This window comes from Neltuma alba, unplaced genomic scaffold (genome assembly GCF_004799145.2).
Source record: "Neltuma alba isolate B1F8T4 unplaced genomic scaffold, ASM479914v2 tig00005020_pilon, whole genome shotgun sequence".
Taxonomy (NCBI): domain Eukaryota; kingdom Viridiplantae; phylum Streptophyta; class Magnoliopsida; order Fabales; family Fabaceae; genus Neltuma; species Neltuma alba.
This window is the reverse complement of record NW_021633946.1, coordinates 28,761-45,075: the sequence shown is the minus strand read 5'-3', so window position 1 is coordinate 45,075 and position 16,315 is coordinate 28,761. Positions and strand designations below refer to the sequence as shown.

General features: G+C 32.8%; 1 protein-coding gene and 1 pseudogene across 1 annotated transcript; one reads left to right on the top strand and one right to left on the bottom strand.

Annotated features, from left to right (window-relative positions):
* The first annotated feature begins 2,056 nt into the window (after positions 1-2,056).
* LOC114746480 (receptor-like protein 7) lies at positions 2,057-5,398 on the top strand. The gene has a single exon (XM_028934695.1). It carries the CDS (start codon positions 2,057-2,059, stop codon positions 5,396-5,398), a length of 3,342 nt encoding a protein of 1,113 aa, XP_028790528.1.
* A 1,842-nt stretch (positions 5,399-7,240) lies between these two features.
* LOC114746479 (reticulon-like protein B22) lies at positions 7,241-9,866 on the bottom strand (annotated as a pseudogene).
* Between the last annotated feature and the right edge of the window lie 6,449 nt (positions 9,867-16,315).

The following is a 16,315-nucleotide window of genomic DNA, read 5'->3' as shown; positions in this document are numbered from 1 at the left end:
GACTTTCCAAAGAGACTAAAGACTTGTGACTTCTGAGTGTGATTGACAAAAAGGAAAAAAAGACCTATGTGTGGCTAAGAGAGAGAGAGAGCTTTCCATGTGACTATTAGAACAAGACTTCAAAGAATCCTTAAAAAAAATTAAATTACTAAATCTCAAATAAAATTTTTATCAAAATATATTATTATTTATAAATTTAGTATTATCACAACCTATTAAAATGTTGTCATTAAATCTAATTTAGGATTTAATAATTTTAAACTTCGTTTTATGTGATTTCTTCTAGATTTTTGCATCCCTTTAAATACGTAACTATTTTCTGTGAAGTTACGTATTATTGTAAAAGAATTTCAATTTTGAATTCTATTGTTATATTATTGCTTCAACACTATAATTTTGAATTCATTTGACATGTGTATATATAGTTTGTAGTACAAACAAGGTCTTATAATTAGGATATGAGATAGTATGTATATTACACATGTCATGTGATATTTAATTATTTGACCTCTTCTTATAAATATAAATGAGGTGCTATTATATTTTGACTTAAGACTTAATTCAAGTGATACAGATAAAATGCATTATAAGTAATAATCAAAGTTCAAAGTCAAACTCTCGCTATGCAAGAAATATTATAACAGACTGGTATATTTTTATATTTCAAATCTTAATACTACCTCCAGTTCTAAATATAAGAACTAGTTAGTTATCCTAAATATAAGATTTTAATCTATTTTGTCTCCCAAATTTATAATGTAATCTCAAAAATATCCCTATTAATTGTAAGGTATTTCCACCCAAATGTAGTTTCAATGCAGATGATTGAATAAAGGTAATTTAAGGAAGTCAACATATATTTGTTACAAATAACTGACTTAACTAATTTTTTTAATTCCCCAAATTAGTTATGCAGTTTTTATATTAAGAACCGAAGATAAATTAGGACGTCAAACATTATAACATTTAATTTGCTATGCCTGTATTTATGATGGCAACATGTCACAAATGTAATTTCTGTGAAAATGAATGAAAACAAATAGTATGTGATGAGATACTTATACAATTTTTTGGTGTAATTGAGAGTACCTAGTCTTTATTAATCCAAATTCAAGTATGGTTGAGTTTAAATAAAGACAACTCTTTTAACATGTTTTTAAATCCAATATTCATACCCTTTTAATGGTGGTAAACAAACTATTCCCTCATTTACTTAATGTAAGATTTATTTAACTAATTTGAGTGACCAAAAAAATAAAATAAAATATAACTAATTATAATAAATGTGACTTGTTCTTATTAAGATACCTTAGTATAACATCCTATAAACTAGTAATTAATATCCCCTATGTTAATCAGTATGCACTCCTCGGTTTTAAATATAAAAACTAGTAAAAGAATTTGTTTTGGCTCTAAGATATAAAATTCCAATTTCTTTTGACTTTTAAATTTATATTTTGTTCTTTAAATCATTCTAGGTTATTGAACCAGTTTTCATAAGGGGCAATTTGCAATACGTATGATTAAAAGAGTATTTTAAAAAATCAATACACATTTTTCACAAAACTAATTTAATTAACTTTTCTAAATTTCTGCAAATCAGACACCTAGCTTTCATCTTCATTTAGAAGCAGTAAAGTTATGTACGTTTATTTTCATTCTGAACATTGACGAAAAGGGTCATCAAGTACGAACATAACTTCACATATGGCTAACACACACAAACATAAGGAGGTTTTTCATTCAAAGCTTGTGTCTCACTTCATAGACTCGTAATCTTTGGTTCTTTTGCATTTCAAGTTAAGACTTTTGAAGCATGGAATTCAATTTTTTTCAGTTTTTCTTCCATGCATTCTGAAATTTCCGTAGCACCGAACTTCTCAATAACCACATAGTAGTATTAAGAGAAAAGACCACAAGGTTTTGATGACTTCCAAAGAAATTTACGCATCAACATATGAGCTTAATATAAAAGGACTGAGTCCCTAAGGCAAAATCCATCTTCATCTTCCTCACTTTTATCACTTGTAGAAAGTGTCTCTAATATTTATGCACCATGAGGTCCATCTTATGGATTTTCTTATTACCCTTCTGCTTCATAAACCTTAGCATCAATGTCTTTGTTGTGACTAGCCATTGTCTTAGCCATCAAAAATCTGTTTTGCTTCATCTGAGAAGAAACCTTATATTCAACCCTTCTGAGTCGAAAAAATTGGTTCATTGGAACCAAAGTCATGATTTTTGTCAATGGAATGGAGTAAAATGTGATAAGGGACATGTTATAGCTCTTGATCTAAGTGGAGAATCCATCTCTGGTGGACTTAATGACAGTTCCAATGGCATCTTCAACCTGCAATTTCTGCAAAATTTGAACTTGGCTCATAACAAGTTTCATTCCTTGGTTCCTTTAAAGCTGCACAAGTTGAGAAATTTGAGATATCTGAATTTGTCAAATGCCGGCTTTGAGGGTCAGATACCAGTTGAGATATCTTATCTAGCAAAGCTCGTTTTTCTTGATCTTTCTACCTCACTTCACACACTTAAACTTGAGGAGCCAAATGTCACAATGCTTTTACAGAAGTTCACAGAACTCAAAGAGCTATATCTTGATGGTGTGAGGATGTTTGCTCAAGGGAAAGAGTGGGGCCAGGCACTATCCACATTGCAAAATCTTCAAATTGTGAGTATGTCATCTTGTAATCTCTTTGGCCCTATTGATTATTCAATTGCAAAGCTTCGATCTTTATTAGTTCTTCGGCTGGACAATAATAATATAGCAAGCTCAGTGCCAAAGACTCTTGTGGGATTGACCAACTTGACCACCTTGCAACTTAGAAATTGCAACTTGAGTGGAGTGTTCCCAGAACAGGTCTTCCAAATGCCAAACCTGCAAGTCCTTGATGTGTCAGATAATCAAGATCTTCAAGGTTCTTTACCAAAATTCCAACATCACAGATTTCTCCATAGTATGAACCTTAGCAATACGAAGTTCTTAGGGCAACTACCTAGTTCTATTCACAATTTGAGGAATTTGTCTGCATTAGACCTGTCAAACTCCAAATTCAATGGAACACTTCCTTGTTCAATCTCCAAAACAACCTCACTTGTTTATCTAGACTTGTCATTCAATAATTTCACTGGCTCTATTCCATCTTTCAATTTGTCCAAGAGCCTCACATATCTATCCCTATATCACAATGACTTGAAGGGTCAAGTTCCATCATTTCATTTCACAGGCCTTGAAGATCTGATCACCATTGATTTGGGTGATAATTTATTCAATGGGAGAGTTCCATCATCTCTTTTCACACTTCGATCATTGCGTGAACTGATTCTCTCTAACAATAGATTTGAGGGTCTTCTAGATGAATTTCCAAATGCTTCTTCCTCCCCATTAGAGATCCTTGATGTCAGTGGAAATAATTTACAAGGGTCTGTTCCTGTGTCTATCTTTCACCTCAAAAGACTCACTTTGCTCCAGCTTTCTTCAAATAAGTTCAATGGAACTATAGATTTGGGTATGATGAGAAGCATGGAAAATTTGGCTACACTAGATCTGGCTAACAACAATTTCTTGGTTGATACAACTTTGGTGAACAACCACAATCTGTCATCACTCCCCAAATTGAACAATTTCATGTTGGGTTCTTGCCAATTGAAAGAGTTTCCTAGTTTTTTGAGAAATCAATCCAATTTGGTGTACCTTGACTTATCTAGCAACCAAATTCGAGGAACAATACCCAATTGGATTTGGAGGTTTGATTTCATGGTCTTTCTTAATCTTTCCAACAATTTTCTCACAAATTTGGAAGGTCCTTTTCACAATTTTACTTCTAATTTGTTTTTTCTTGATCTCCACTCCAACCAACTCAAAGGCCACCCTCCTATTTTTCCAAAAAATGGGATCTATTTGGATTACTCAAGCAATAGATTTAGCTCTATTGCCCCACCAGACATTGGCAACTATCTCCCTTTCACATATTTTCTCTCTTTATCAAACAACAGTTTTCATGGAAGAATCCATGAATCCCTATGTAACATGTCAGCTCTTCGTGTGCTTGATCTTTCTGACAACAACTTCAATGAAACCATTCCTGAGTGTTTGACAAGAATGAGTAACACACTTAGGGTGTTAAATCTAGCTGGAAACAACCTCAAAGGCCAAGTTTCTAATACATTTTCAGCTTTTTGTGCCCTTCGATTCCTGGATCTCAATGAAAATTTCTTAAGTGGTACAATCCCAAAGTCATTGGCTAATTGCCAAAAACTACAAGTCTTAAACCTAGGAAACAATCAATTGACTGATAGATTTCCGTGTTTCTTGGGGAATGTATCCACTTTGAGAATCATGATTCTGAGGTCAAACAAATTTTATGGGACACTTAAATGTCCAAATAGCATTGGAAAGTGGGAGACACTTCAAATTGTTGACCTAGCCTCAAATAATTTAAATGGTAATCTACCTATAGCGCTCCTGCAAAGTTGGAAAGCATTGATGAGACCAGCTGAAGATGAAAGTGGCACAAAATTTGGTCAGTTGTCTGTTGACATCTATGACAACGCTAATGCTGTGGACTTAAAAAATGCATTATCAATTGTGAACAAAGATCTTGCACCAAAAATGGCTGAATTGATAGCAGTAGAACCGCCCTTTGTGACTAGCCACTTATTCTCTTATTTTAATGCGTATGATTTCAGTTGTCGAAGTTACCTAGATTCGGTGACAATTGTCAACAAAGGAAGACAACTAAAGTTGGTTAAGATTCTTACTGCCTTCACATCTTTGGATTTCTCATCCAACCATTTTGAAGGGCCAATACCAAAAGAGCTAATTAATTTCAAAGCACTTCATGCTCTTAATTTGTCACAAAATGCTTTTTCAGGTGATATCCCTTCATCTATAGGGAATTTGAAGTATCTTGAGTCCTTAGATTTGTCTTCGAACTCTTTTAGAGGGGACATACCAACAGAGCTTGCAAGTTTGTATTTCCTTGAATTTTTGAACCTCTCTCACAATCATTTGACTGGGAAAATCCCAACAGGGACTCAAATTCAGTCATTTGAAGCATATTGTTTCGAAGGCAATGAAGCCTTATGTGGACCTCCAATCACACAGAGTTGTAGTTTGGGTGAGATTCCAGGTTTGCAAAGACCATCTTCAAAAATAGCTGAATCAAATGATGGGAACTCCATTGATTGGAATTTTTTGAGTGCTGAATTGGGATTTACTTTTGGCCTTGGCATCATTATCCTTCCTCTCATATTCTATCAACAATGGAGGTTGCAATACTTCAAATATGCAGACTACATACTTTGGAAGATCATCCCTCAGCTTGATTTTGTATATGAACATCATGGAGGGAAAACTTACAGAAGCTTAAGATGGAAACCATGTTAATTTCTGTCAAATAAAGAAGAAAAAGCTTGCAATTCATTCCCCTCGGGAGGCGCCCCAGGAATAAAAACAAAAGAAAGAAAAAAGAAAAAACTAGGAAGAGATGAATAAAATCAATAGGAAGTGAATCATGGTTTTCTTTCTATCACGTATTTCTACATAGTCTTATTGTCTTAATAGAGTTCAAATGTTAGACATACAATAACAGTGCAAAGGAAAATAAAGGGTTGATAGAGTAGTTCTTACTTTTACTATTATTGTTCAAGGTTAATTTGAATTTTCTTTTCTCCAAAAGTTAACTTTAATATAATGATGTTCCCATTTTTAAGAGCAAATTTAACTTAGAAATGAAAGGTGATAAATTTTTGAAATTGTAACATATAGAGTTCCCATTTCTTTTATAAAGTTATTTACATCAAGCAGTCTGCTGGATGCACTATAATAAGATTAGGATGCTGGATATTATTTTACCTTTAAATGAATAAACAACCGCATAATCAATCATCCAGGCATTATTTTGGGACCCCATGCAATTCCCCCCCCCCCCCGGCCTTTCAATTTTCTCTCAACCGCGTAGAAGTGCCATCAATCATCCAGGCATTATTTCCATCGAATCAAATTAGGACAGTTTATTGGAGAAAGCTGGGGAATCCAACAATGGCGCCGAAGGCTTTTGAGCATTTCAGAAAAAGACTACGATAAGGAAAGGCACTACTAACATAGAATCAAAATTAAAAAGTAAAAGAACAATGCTCTGATTTTTTATTTAACTGACACAACTCTACTTCAAAGACGACAAAAAAAAAAGAGTATATTTTTCTGCTGAAAATTAAGATTCAGGGCGTGCTCAATGGTTATAAACTATGCGCAGGCTCCTTAAATTTTATTATGCTTGGCCTCTCTGTAATTTTACGATCCTGGTGTTACTTTTGCTTGCTTGACCTGTCTCCCTGTAGTACTGTACAGTTTTACTTGAATAAAATACACACTTTCATACCAAAAACAGAAAAGAAAAAGAAAGATGAGGATCTTTTGGGGCACCAAAAGCAACACCCATCTCTCTGTTGCCACCTTTTCCTTTTATCATTAAATTACAAGGAATCCACTGTGTGTAAAATAGAGGTTGGGGAAAAGTGTTCATGTGCTGTTTCTAAACAAGATAAAGTACCTAAAATTAATGTAAATAGTACAATAACATGATTACTCTTGCATTCTAAATAACTCTAGAGTATGTTTAATTCCATATATTCTAGAAAAAATTATTAAGAAATTTCAAGAAAAAAATTTAATGACGAAAAAATCTCAATAATAAGTAATCAACTTAAATCTATTGTCATTCTTTTCTTTAAAACTTGTCATTGCTTGTTCTTCATTTGTCAATGAATTTTAAGGTAGCTAAATACCTTTCTCGAAACCTGAATGCAAAGCCATCATGTTCATTTGTTATATTTGGACCTAATTTCAGCAAAACATGACGCTCTGTAATTAACAATCCAGGTTTTTTCCAATGGAACACGATTTAATTAAAATCCCAGTGATTCAATTTTAGCAGCCGTGTAACCTAAAAGTCGTGTCACAATCAAGTGCCTCGTTCTGCACTGAGCTTAAAACCGACCTGAGGAGGGCATAGATGTGGGCATTGTGGCTGAGAAGAGAACCAAGCATAGTATTAACTAGAATAACAAATGTTTACAATTAACTCATCTCTTTCTATTCCCATGTCAAAAGAATTGTAGTTGATGTGAAGCGGCCCGCTCGGGCTTTTTGAACAGTTTACTTAGCAGCATAATCATCCCCTCTGATCCTTATAATTTACAAAAAAAAAATCATTCACAATACCTAACTTTCAATGTACACACAAAATCTTGCACTACAAGTCAAGTGCAAACCTAATATGCTACATTGTGTCTTCCTCTTCCCCGTTGTCATTTCTTTTTCCCAAGAACCAGTCCACTGGTAGAACCCGAATGGCTAGATAATTAAGTGAATAAAAAAAAAGCTGAAATATAATCTAGTAGAGGGTTGAGGCAAGAATCTCACTCTCTACTCACTAATAGCCGGGATAAAATCTACTAAAATTTACTTAAGCAAGGATCTCACTTAACTAGATTTAGTAGCCAAAAGGAGAATCTCCAAATTACTGAACAAATATTTATTTCTCTCATATGTTAGCTTATAGGATGGCTAACATATTTATAATGCAGAAATTACAATTGAATAAATATAAGAATTAAGTAAATATCCCTAATATCTTGGAAATAACAGAAAGAGACGTTGGTGGACCTCTAACAACCTAAAGTCCCCTTATTCAATTAATAAATCATTAATAAAATCAATAAAACCTAAAAGACTCATTCAACTCTCCTAAAAAGATGCAAGCAGACTCAACCACTACTCCAGTCTCCCTATTTCTTCTCTGGTGCGTTAATGTGCTGACTTGGAGTCCTATCATCCACACATGAGCTAAGTGAATGAGAGCACTCCATAAACATATAAAGACAAAACAAGCATAATCCTGCAATAAAGGACATAAATCTCAGCTAAACCATAAATTCAAATCTGCAATTTGTGCAGAAAAGATTTACCATCGGTAGAAAGAATAAAATGAGCCAAAAATATAGAACTAGAACAAAAATCTTCCTCCCCCAAAGGTTCCAGGCATTTTTCTAACACTCCATTTTAAGGATTTGGAATTCAAAATTGACAGCATATCAACGTGTTATAGCTCTAGTTAATTGGCTCTTTTGACATATAATTATTCATAATTGGCTCCAGTTTTCATCTCTGCATCAAAAAAGATACATCCAACAATTTGCAACTGTACAACAGCATTGCCAAGGTTGACGCCAAACAGCTGGGGACTAGAAAAGCAGAGAAAATCTAGAACTCAAAATCATTACACTATTTCAGGAGAAAAAGGTCAAAAGAAAAAATTAATTACTGTGGTAGCTCAAAAGAAGGAACAAGATAAGTGGATATTAAGGTGACATACCAGCATAGGCAACTGTTGCACCCAGAGCCAATCTTCCTAAAGCAGATAATACATAAAGGCAAAAAAATCACCTGAAATAAGATGTACATAAACCATTAGTTCTTTTACATGCCTCTTCATCAAAAGCAAAATCAAATGTATGACAGCTACTATGGGATTATAACTGTCAAAAATGAACCAGTGCTTTCCGGAATCTAAGCACACAAATAGTCCAATACTTTGAGAGAATGGCAGGGTGAATGAATTCTTATTCAATGATCAAACAACCTTGAATGTTGGCAGAGGATGTTAACAGATTGCGAATGAATGGAAAACATATTAACATGCAGTCAAGATAAGCAAAAGATGAATAAATTGCAAAACTAATGACATTCCATCAGATGCAATGGTCAGTTGCCTCACAATCTTCTCAAAGGCACGTCCCACGTCCATAACCATGAGCCAATAGTGGCTCATCTTCATTTGCTCCAATAACTTCGCATTCAACATCCATAGTTTCATGCCTTGGCAAAACTTGAATTCAAATAGGTCATGCTCATGTGTTTCTCTTATATAAACATTAAATAAAGACTCATGAGACATAAAACAAAAAGGAAAGGCCACAATTTCTGGAGATTGAATTGATGTTTTGTACTAAGTGAAAATAGATTTAAGTTGCATAAACTAAATAATACCTTTAGAAACAGTCTCTTGTCATGCCCTGCTGCTGCGACTCTTAATACAGACTCGGCTGCACCTATGGTATTAACGAACCACGCAACAATGCTATTAGCAGTGTCCCGAGTTATCTGCCATTCAAGTGGATCGACTGGGAACCTAAAACAGTTTTTCAGAAGGGGACAGGGTGTATTAGATAAGTTGAAAATATGAAGGCAATTTGCAAATGAAGAACACACATCTTCCTTCTGCATCTAAGCGTGAATCTGATGAAAAAGAAGACTAAAGACATAAGCATGACAGAGACAATACTAAAAATACACTTCTTATGAAATCATAGCAGATGTCCAAGCCGCCAACCAAGGCGATCATTCAAAATTTTAAAAATTCAAAAATCGAAAGGACCAAATAATTTTGTTCTAACTGATTATGCTAGCAATTAGTATTGAGAAATAGGAAATGCCGTCATCCATGTTTAAGGCAACTAAGAACTAAGACTAAATTGTGTCCGAAATATCGTTTTATACAGAAAAGCAGACTGAAAAAGAAAAGAAAAGGAAGAAAAAGAACCCTAATTGGATGGTCTTATTTGAAAAATTAAGCGACAACGAGAAGATGAAGGAAAAAGAACAAACTTGGGTGATTACGATATGTTCATCAGACGGAAGAGAAGGCCGAGAATGGCGAGGGAGCAGAGGAGAACGATTCATCGGAGACCAAAGAAACAAGGATAGAATTCCGGCAGGCACAGTGATAGTATAACAGGGTGCCGCGTAACAACAGCATCATCGGCTTCCCTACTTCGCCCCTTCTGCTCTTCATAATTCTCGCGACCAGACAACCGATCTCCCTCGTACCACGTCCCTACATAGACAAATGGAAATCAGCGAACCTGCCTTCCAAGTTTTCCTTTGGACTTCTCCTTCAAGTTTCAACTAATTCCAGTACTTCGCCCTATCTTGAATTTAAAACCTAAAATTTAAAATAGGGGAAATTGCAAAAAAAGCCCTAAAATTGAAAAAATACAGATAAAGACATGTGATAATTTCACTTTGAGTTTTCAATTCCATACTAAGGGTCTAGGATTGGAGAAGTATTTAAAATTTTAGGAGCTAAAACAAAAACAAAATTTCAGGAACTGAAACAAAAATAATATCTAATTTCATGGACTAAAACTAATATTAATTCAAAATTTATAAAACAAAGCTTTATGAGAGTTTGGCAATCTTTAGAATCACTCCAAAAAACAATATTATCATACAAACCAAGACAAAACATCTCTTCAGATCAAAAAAAAAAAAAGACAAAACATCTCTCATATACATATTTTGTGTATGGTAAAATTACTTTTAAAAAACTAATCTAAACACTTAATTCTCTTATAATTGTTAGTTTTAAATAATTGATTTTTATAGTAATTAAATGGTTCATAACTTTTTAAGATATGCTAAGAATATTTTTAATGATGCACATGAATTAAATCATAAATTTTCAACAAAAAAAAAAAAAAAGATTCTCCTTTGCAATCCCAATACCACTGAGGTTTGGTTTTGACACTGTGAATCACACTTTCTAGACGCGCAATCCTTCATTATTCTTTCACTTATTTGTAGCCATTTTGTGTTGTAAGTTTGGTAAAGCTTCTCCTAAGAGACTGGGTTTTTACATGTTTGAACATTAAAGATCGCTTCAATGTCATTTAATATCAAATTCACGTTGATCATTTGTCAATAATATTCTAACTGGTTGATATAGCGATGTTTATTGTTTGCCTCCATTAATAGGATTAAACTTTGTCAATGTATATGGATAGGTTGGCAGCTCATGCTATAGCAATTTTAAGTTAGGAATACACAAAATGATGATATTGTTCCAATACTGAAATTCTCATGTCATGAAAGAGAAGTGAAAAATATACTGATTAGACTATCTATTCATGGTTTGCTTGTTGGACTATAGTCAAACTTGTTATAGATAAATTAAAATATATTTTACATGAAATAAAAGGTATTCATATCGAGAATAAATACTAAATAGTAATAAAATTAGAAAAAAACCTGTAACCCAAGAAATAAAATATTTTTCTTGAAAAAAATTAATGAGTTAAGAGATATAATAAAATAATGATACGAAAAAAGAGGACTTTACATAAAATTACTTTACATAAAATTGCTAATAATATCAAAATAATGATAAAAAAAAAACTATATCAAAGGATACATTTATGGCAAGGGAGTTATGACTAGACATTTTTTGTTTTGGATCTAAGAGACGAAAATACTTATAAAATATTTTGCAAGAGAAATACAAATGATAAATCATACTACCTTCGGTCCTAATTATAAGACCCAGTTGACTTATTTGAGGAGATTAATGAAGTAAGTTAAATTAGTCATTTGTAATAAATAAGTGTTGTCATTCCTAAAATATCCTTGCTAATTAAGTGTATTGGCTAGAATTATTATTATTAGAAGGACTAACTTGGAAAAAAATGCATAAATATGAGAGAAAAAATGGATTGGGGTCTTATAATTAGGACCAAACAAAAAGTCAAACGGAGTCTTATATTAAGGACCGGAGGTAGTACTACTTCCCGTCTTTAATATAAAAGATAGTTTGGCATTTAATTTGGTTCTAAGTATAAAATCTTAATCCACTTTGTCTCTCATATTTATCTATTTTTTTAAGGTAGTCCTAGTTGTATACGTTAAAGATTTTATCAAATGATAATTTTAGTTAATACACGTGATTATTAAGAGTATGTTAGGAAAGATAATACCTAGTTATTAAAATAATTAACTTAAATAATTTTTTAATCTATTCAAATTAATCAACTAATTTTTATATTAAGAGTCGGAGTGCAGTGCTATGATACAGTTTTGCCCATAAAACTTCAAAAATATTATAAAACATCCTCAATCCATATCAGAGACCACGTGTTCATTTTAACAGTGGTGAGTCTCGCATACAGTAACATAATTAAATGAGTTTAAGGCAAAAATACCTATAAAGTAATATGTGAGGAGTTTACATGCATTGTAAGAACTATGTTATAGTGCAATTTCACCCATCAACATTGAAAAACGGTGCAAAAATCCAATTTTTAACCAAAAGCATATGGTGGCATAAATTGACAATGAATGTAAAAAAGATTGAAATTCCATCTGATCATGAAGTATAGACGTGAAAATACATGTTTTCAAATTTATTCTAACAAATAAAAAACACAACACAAAATATCTTATTGTTGTCACACTTAAAAGCCACATCAGCACACTTTTGATTCAAAGCTTACAAGGTACGTGGAGTCCCAACTCTCATGTATAAGGGGTTCAGCGCCTTAGAAGAGGGTTCGATGGGAAGTGATGGGCTTGGCGATTGGAGTGGGGTAAGAAGAGGTTTGAACTAAGCAATAGAGATAAAAGACAATTATCAATAGGGTTCGATCTAACAGAAGGGGTTAATCTTCATAGCGTGGTGAATGGATGTTCAAATTTTTACTAAAAAATGTGCTTATATTTAATATCTGACAGTATCTCAAATAGGATTACTGATTACTTTTAATAGCACTATAGGAGGATACATGTGTTTACCAGGAAAAAAAAAACAAAGGAATAAAAGACATTAGGAGTGAGGATGGCTTTTTGTTCAAAATTGCTAGAAAAGGATTTAGATATCTCCAATAATTTATCTCAATGTCCAAAAATTACTTGAGGTCCCATTTGGTACGAAACATTGAAAATGAAAGATTAGGATTGAGATTGTAATTAAATAAAATTATTAAAATAGTATTTAGCATAAGTAATTGTTTATTATACGGGATTAAACAAACATATAGAGGTGGAATTGGGGAATACCACTTCTTCCCATGGTATTTTCCAATCTTACATACATGATTTGACTAATCCCATATAACAAACAATTTCTTATATTAAATACTCTTTTAATAGATTTTCTCAATTACCATTACAATCCTAATCTATCATTTTCATTTTTCAATACTTCCTACCGAAAGAAACCTGACATCACCCTGCCAATGTATATCTTTGGTGAACATAAAAACGAGAAAAAGAAGAAATTGAAAAGTAATAAATGAATTATCTTAGGCCATTTGGCCAAGAAGAAAACCAAGGCATAATTTTTGAAAAAAATCTTGCATTTTACACAACAAAATTTTTCTTACATATTTGTCTCGTACAGCATAAAATCACTTCAAATAAATTAATCCAAACACCCTTGAATTTAGGAAGAATGACAAAAATATACATGTTGAATTTAAAATGCTAAATATGTCATATTAACCATTTTTTAATAGTTTTGACATGTCAAAATCACATATTTATTATTATAAAATTCACTAGGTATTATTTTACCATCTTCTCTTAAATTTACTCGGTATAATTACTAGCATTGTAGAGATAAAGGGAAAAAATAATTCATTATTTGGGGAAAAATAGTTTTTCACAAGTAGGAGTATTTATGGGACAAAACGGGATAGGAACAATCCCATCCTAGCCCCGTCCTGATAATTGGGACAGGACGGCTTTTCAGTCCCGTGTTTCGTCCCTTCCCAGTTGGGACAGAACATAACTGAGATGGAACAAGGATATCCAATCTCTTTTTTTGAGTTTTTTTTAAAATTTTTTTAATTTGAAAACTAATTATACATGAAGTGCAAGAACTTATAATAGAAACTATGCAAAGAAAATAGATAAAAATGAGAAAATAATGGCAAAGAAAAATATTTTTCGTAATCTTGAGAGACAAAAAATAAATAAACATAAAATATTCACTATAAAGAATATCATGTAACCCATGCAAATACAACTTATGAGCAAATAAAAATAACAATTGATAAATATCATTACCAAAATACTATTATAGTGATAAATAAAATAAATTTATAACAACTAAAAATAAAGATAATATATTGAGACGGGACCGGGACAGGATATCCTTGTCCTGTATCTCATCCCGTTCCAAAACAATTTCATCCCGTCTAAAAAACTCTCAGGACGAGACTGAGACAGGAAGGGGACGTCGAGACGTGTATACAGGATACAGTTGAACATTCCTACTCACAAGTCGCTACCAGGCCGTTTTTCCATGCTGGGTGACACTGGTCCCCCAGTTCTGTTGACCAACCAGCCCTAATTCTTGGGGTTAGCAGTCAGGCATCCGTAAATATCATTTGATGATTGCCCAATAAAAAAGAGGCCCACGCGCTTGTCAAACGAAACAAAAACAAAACGGACAAGGGATGATCCAGGCGGAAGGAACAAGTTCACTTGTCTTGACTTGTTCTCCCACATCCAAGCACGGGCCACTTCTATAAAACAGAACCAGAGAGAAGGTGGGATCCTAAATCGATCAGTTGGAGAGACTTTAGTTTCTCAGAGATAGTTTATTGGCTGATACTTGGGTTAAATCAGTGAAAAAAATGCCGTTGGAGATGGTTGGGGGTGCTGTTCTGGGACTAGTGTTCGATCAACTTCTAAGGGAAATAGGGATAGTGAAGATTATTGCGACGTTCAGACCCAAATTGGAAGAACTTAAAGAAACCCTGGATCTATTATATCCTGTGGTCAAGGAGATTGGAGACCTAAACAGGCGATTAAACAGGACAGATTATGCAAGGGAAACCATAAGGTTGAAGAGATTGCTTGAAGATGGAACGAAGCTTGTTTCCAAGTGCTCTAAAATACCAAGATGGGATTTTTTCAAACAGTCGCGTCAGCGAGAGAAGCTGGTGGAGCTGGATAACAAAATCGTCAAGTTCATTATCCTCATGCAACCTCACATGGGAAGGGATCAAAAGCAGACATTGCTGATCGCAAAAGAGACCAAACAGATGCTCACGTCACTCAGCCAAAATGGGCATTCTTCAAATCTTACTACGGGCCTGACTGCCTCGTCCGCCCATTCTTCCTATAAGGTGATGATTTTCATCCATGTTTGGATTAAACTGTAGATTTATTTTGAAAGTTTTTACTGAATACTACACACCCAAATTTTTTGTTCTGTGAACAAAAAATTTAAAATCATAATTAATGTTTACTGTTAAAATAGTATTTTTAAATGAGAGAGAGCAATATGATTATTATTTTAAACTTTCATGCTATTCAGTAGCTTTGAGTGAAAACTTGTGATGACCAATTTGGACTTTTAACTCTTTATGTTTTAATCAATCCGACTTGAATTCTTGGATTGTGGCCAAAATTTAAAAAAAAAAAAAAAAACCAGGGAGAGTGAGGACTCTTGAAACTTTGTTCTTTTCCTTGTTCAATATCAAATTGCCTTTTTTATTAAGGGTAAAAAAACCTCTTTGTTGAATAATAATATTAATAATTTAATGTATATTAGATTCTTTAAATAGAAAAAATTGTAGCTTTTTTTTTCATAATGACTACTAGAAAACAAGTCTCCCCCCGGGGGAAAATAGGACCTTAGTTATATCTAATATGTTTTTTCAAATCTAACTTAGGTATTGTATAACGCAGACTGTGTTTCAGATCGTTCTCCAAGTCAGATTAGCTTGGGAACTTCATAAGATTAAAGCGATGAGGCGCTTGAGTAGGAGCAATGGTAAAAAGTCACTATCAAAAAGTTTAAATGCACATAATTAATATTAAAAAATATAATATTTATTATAAATAATTAATTTAATTAATTTTTTAAATATTTATAAATTAGTTATCTAATTCTTGTGGAGTTATTATTACTTTCTACTACTAGTTTAGATATAGCGGTATTGATTTAGGGCATTCCCTTTTTGTTTTCCCACGCCTATAGTCTTTTACTTGGCTGAAATTGAAATTATGACTTAGATAGGGAAAATTGGGAAAAAAATTTCCTTAAAAACTTTTAGAAAGATCCAAATTAAATTATGGATACCTCATGTGTATGAAATTCATACAGTATTAGTATTTTTGTGTATAAAAATTTATTAGATCATTTTCACCTATAAAACTTTTAATAGAGAACTTTTCTCCTAATTTTTCCGTTTCCATATGAAACACACATGGTGCTTAAAATTTCCACCTTTGATTATCTTGCATGGAAAGAATTAAGTGGGAAGAAAAAAAAAAGGGGGGAAGAGAGAAAATAGAAAGGAAAGAAACAGAAGAAAATATTTTCATCATATAAAAAAGAGTAAATACCTAAATGACTAAAATATTTTTTCATATAAAAAATATATCCTGTTTAATATCAAAATTAAATACTGCAATTGAAAAATCATATGGATATTAGCATGATCAAATAATTTAATA

Excerpts from the sequence above, each read along its gene's own strand:
- LOC114746480 (XM_028934695.1), top strand. The coding sequence starts at position 2,057 with ATGAGGTCCATCTTATGGATTTTCTTATTACCCTTCTGCTTCATAAAC.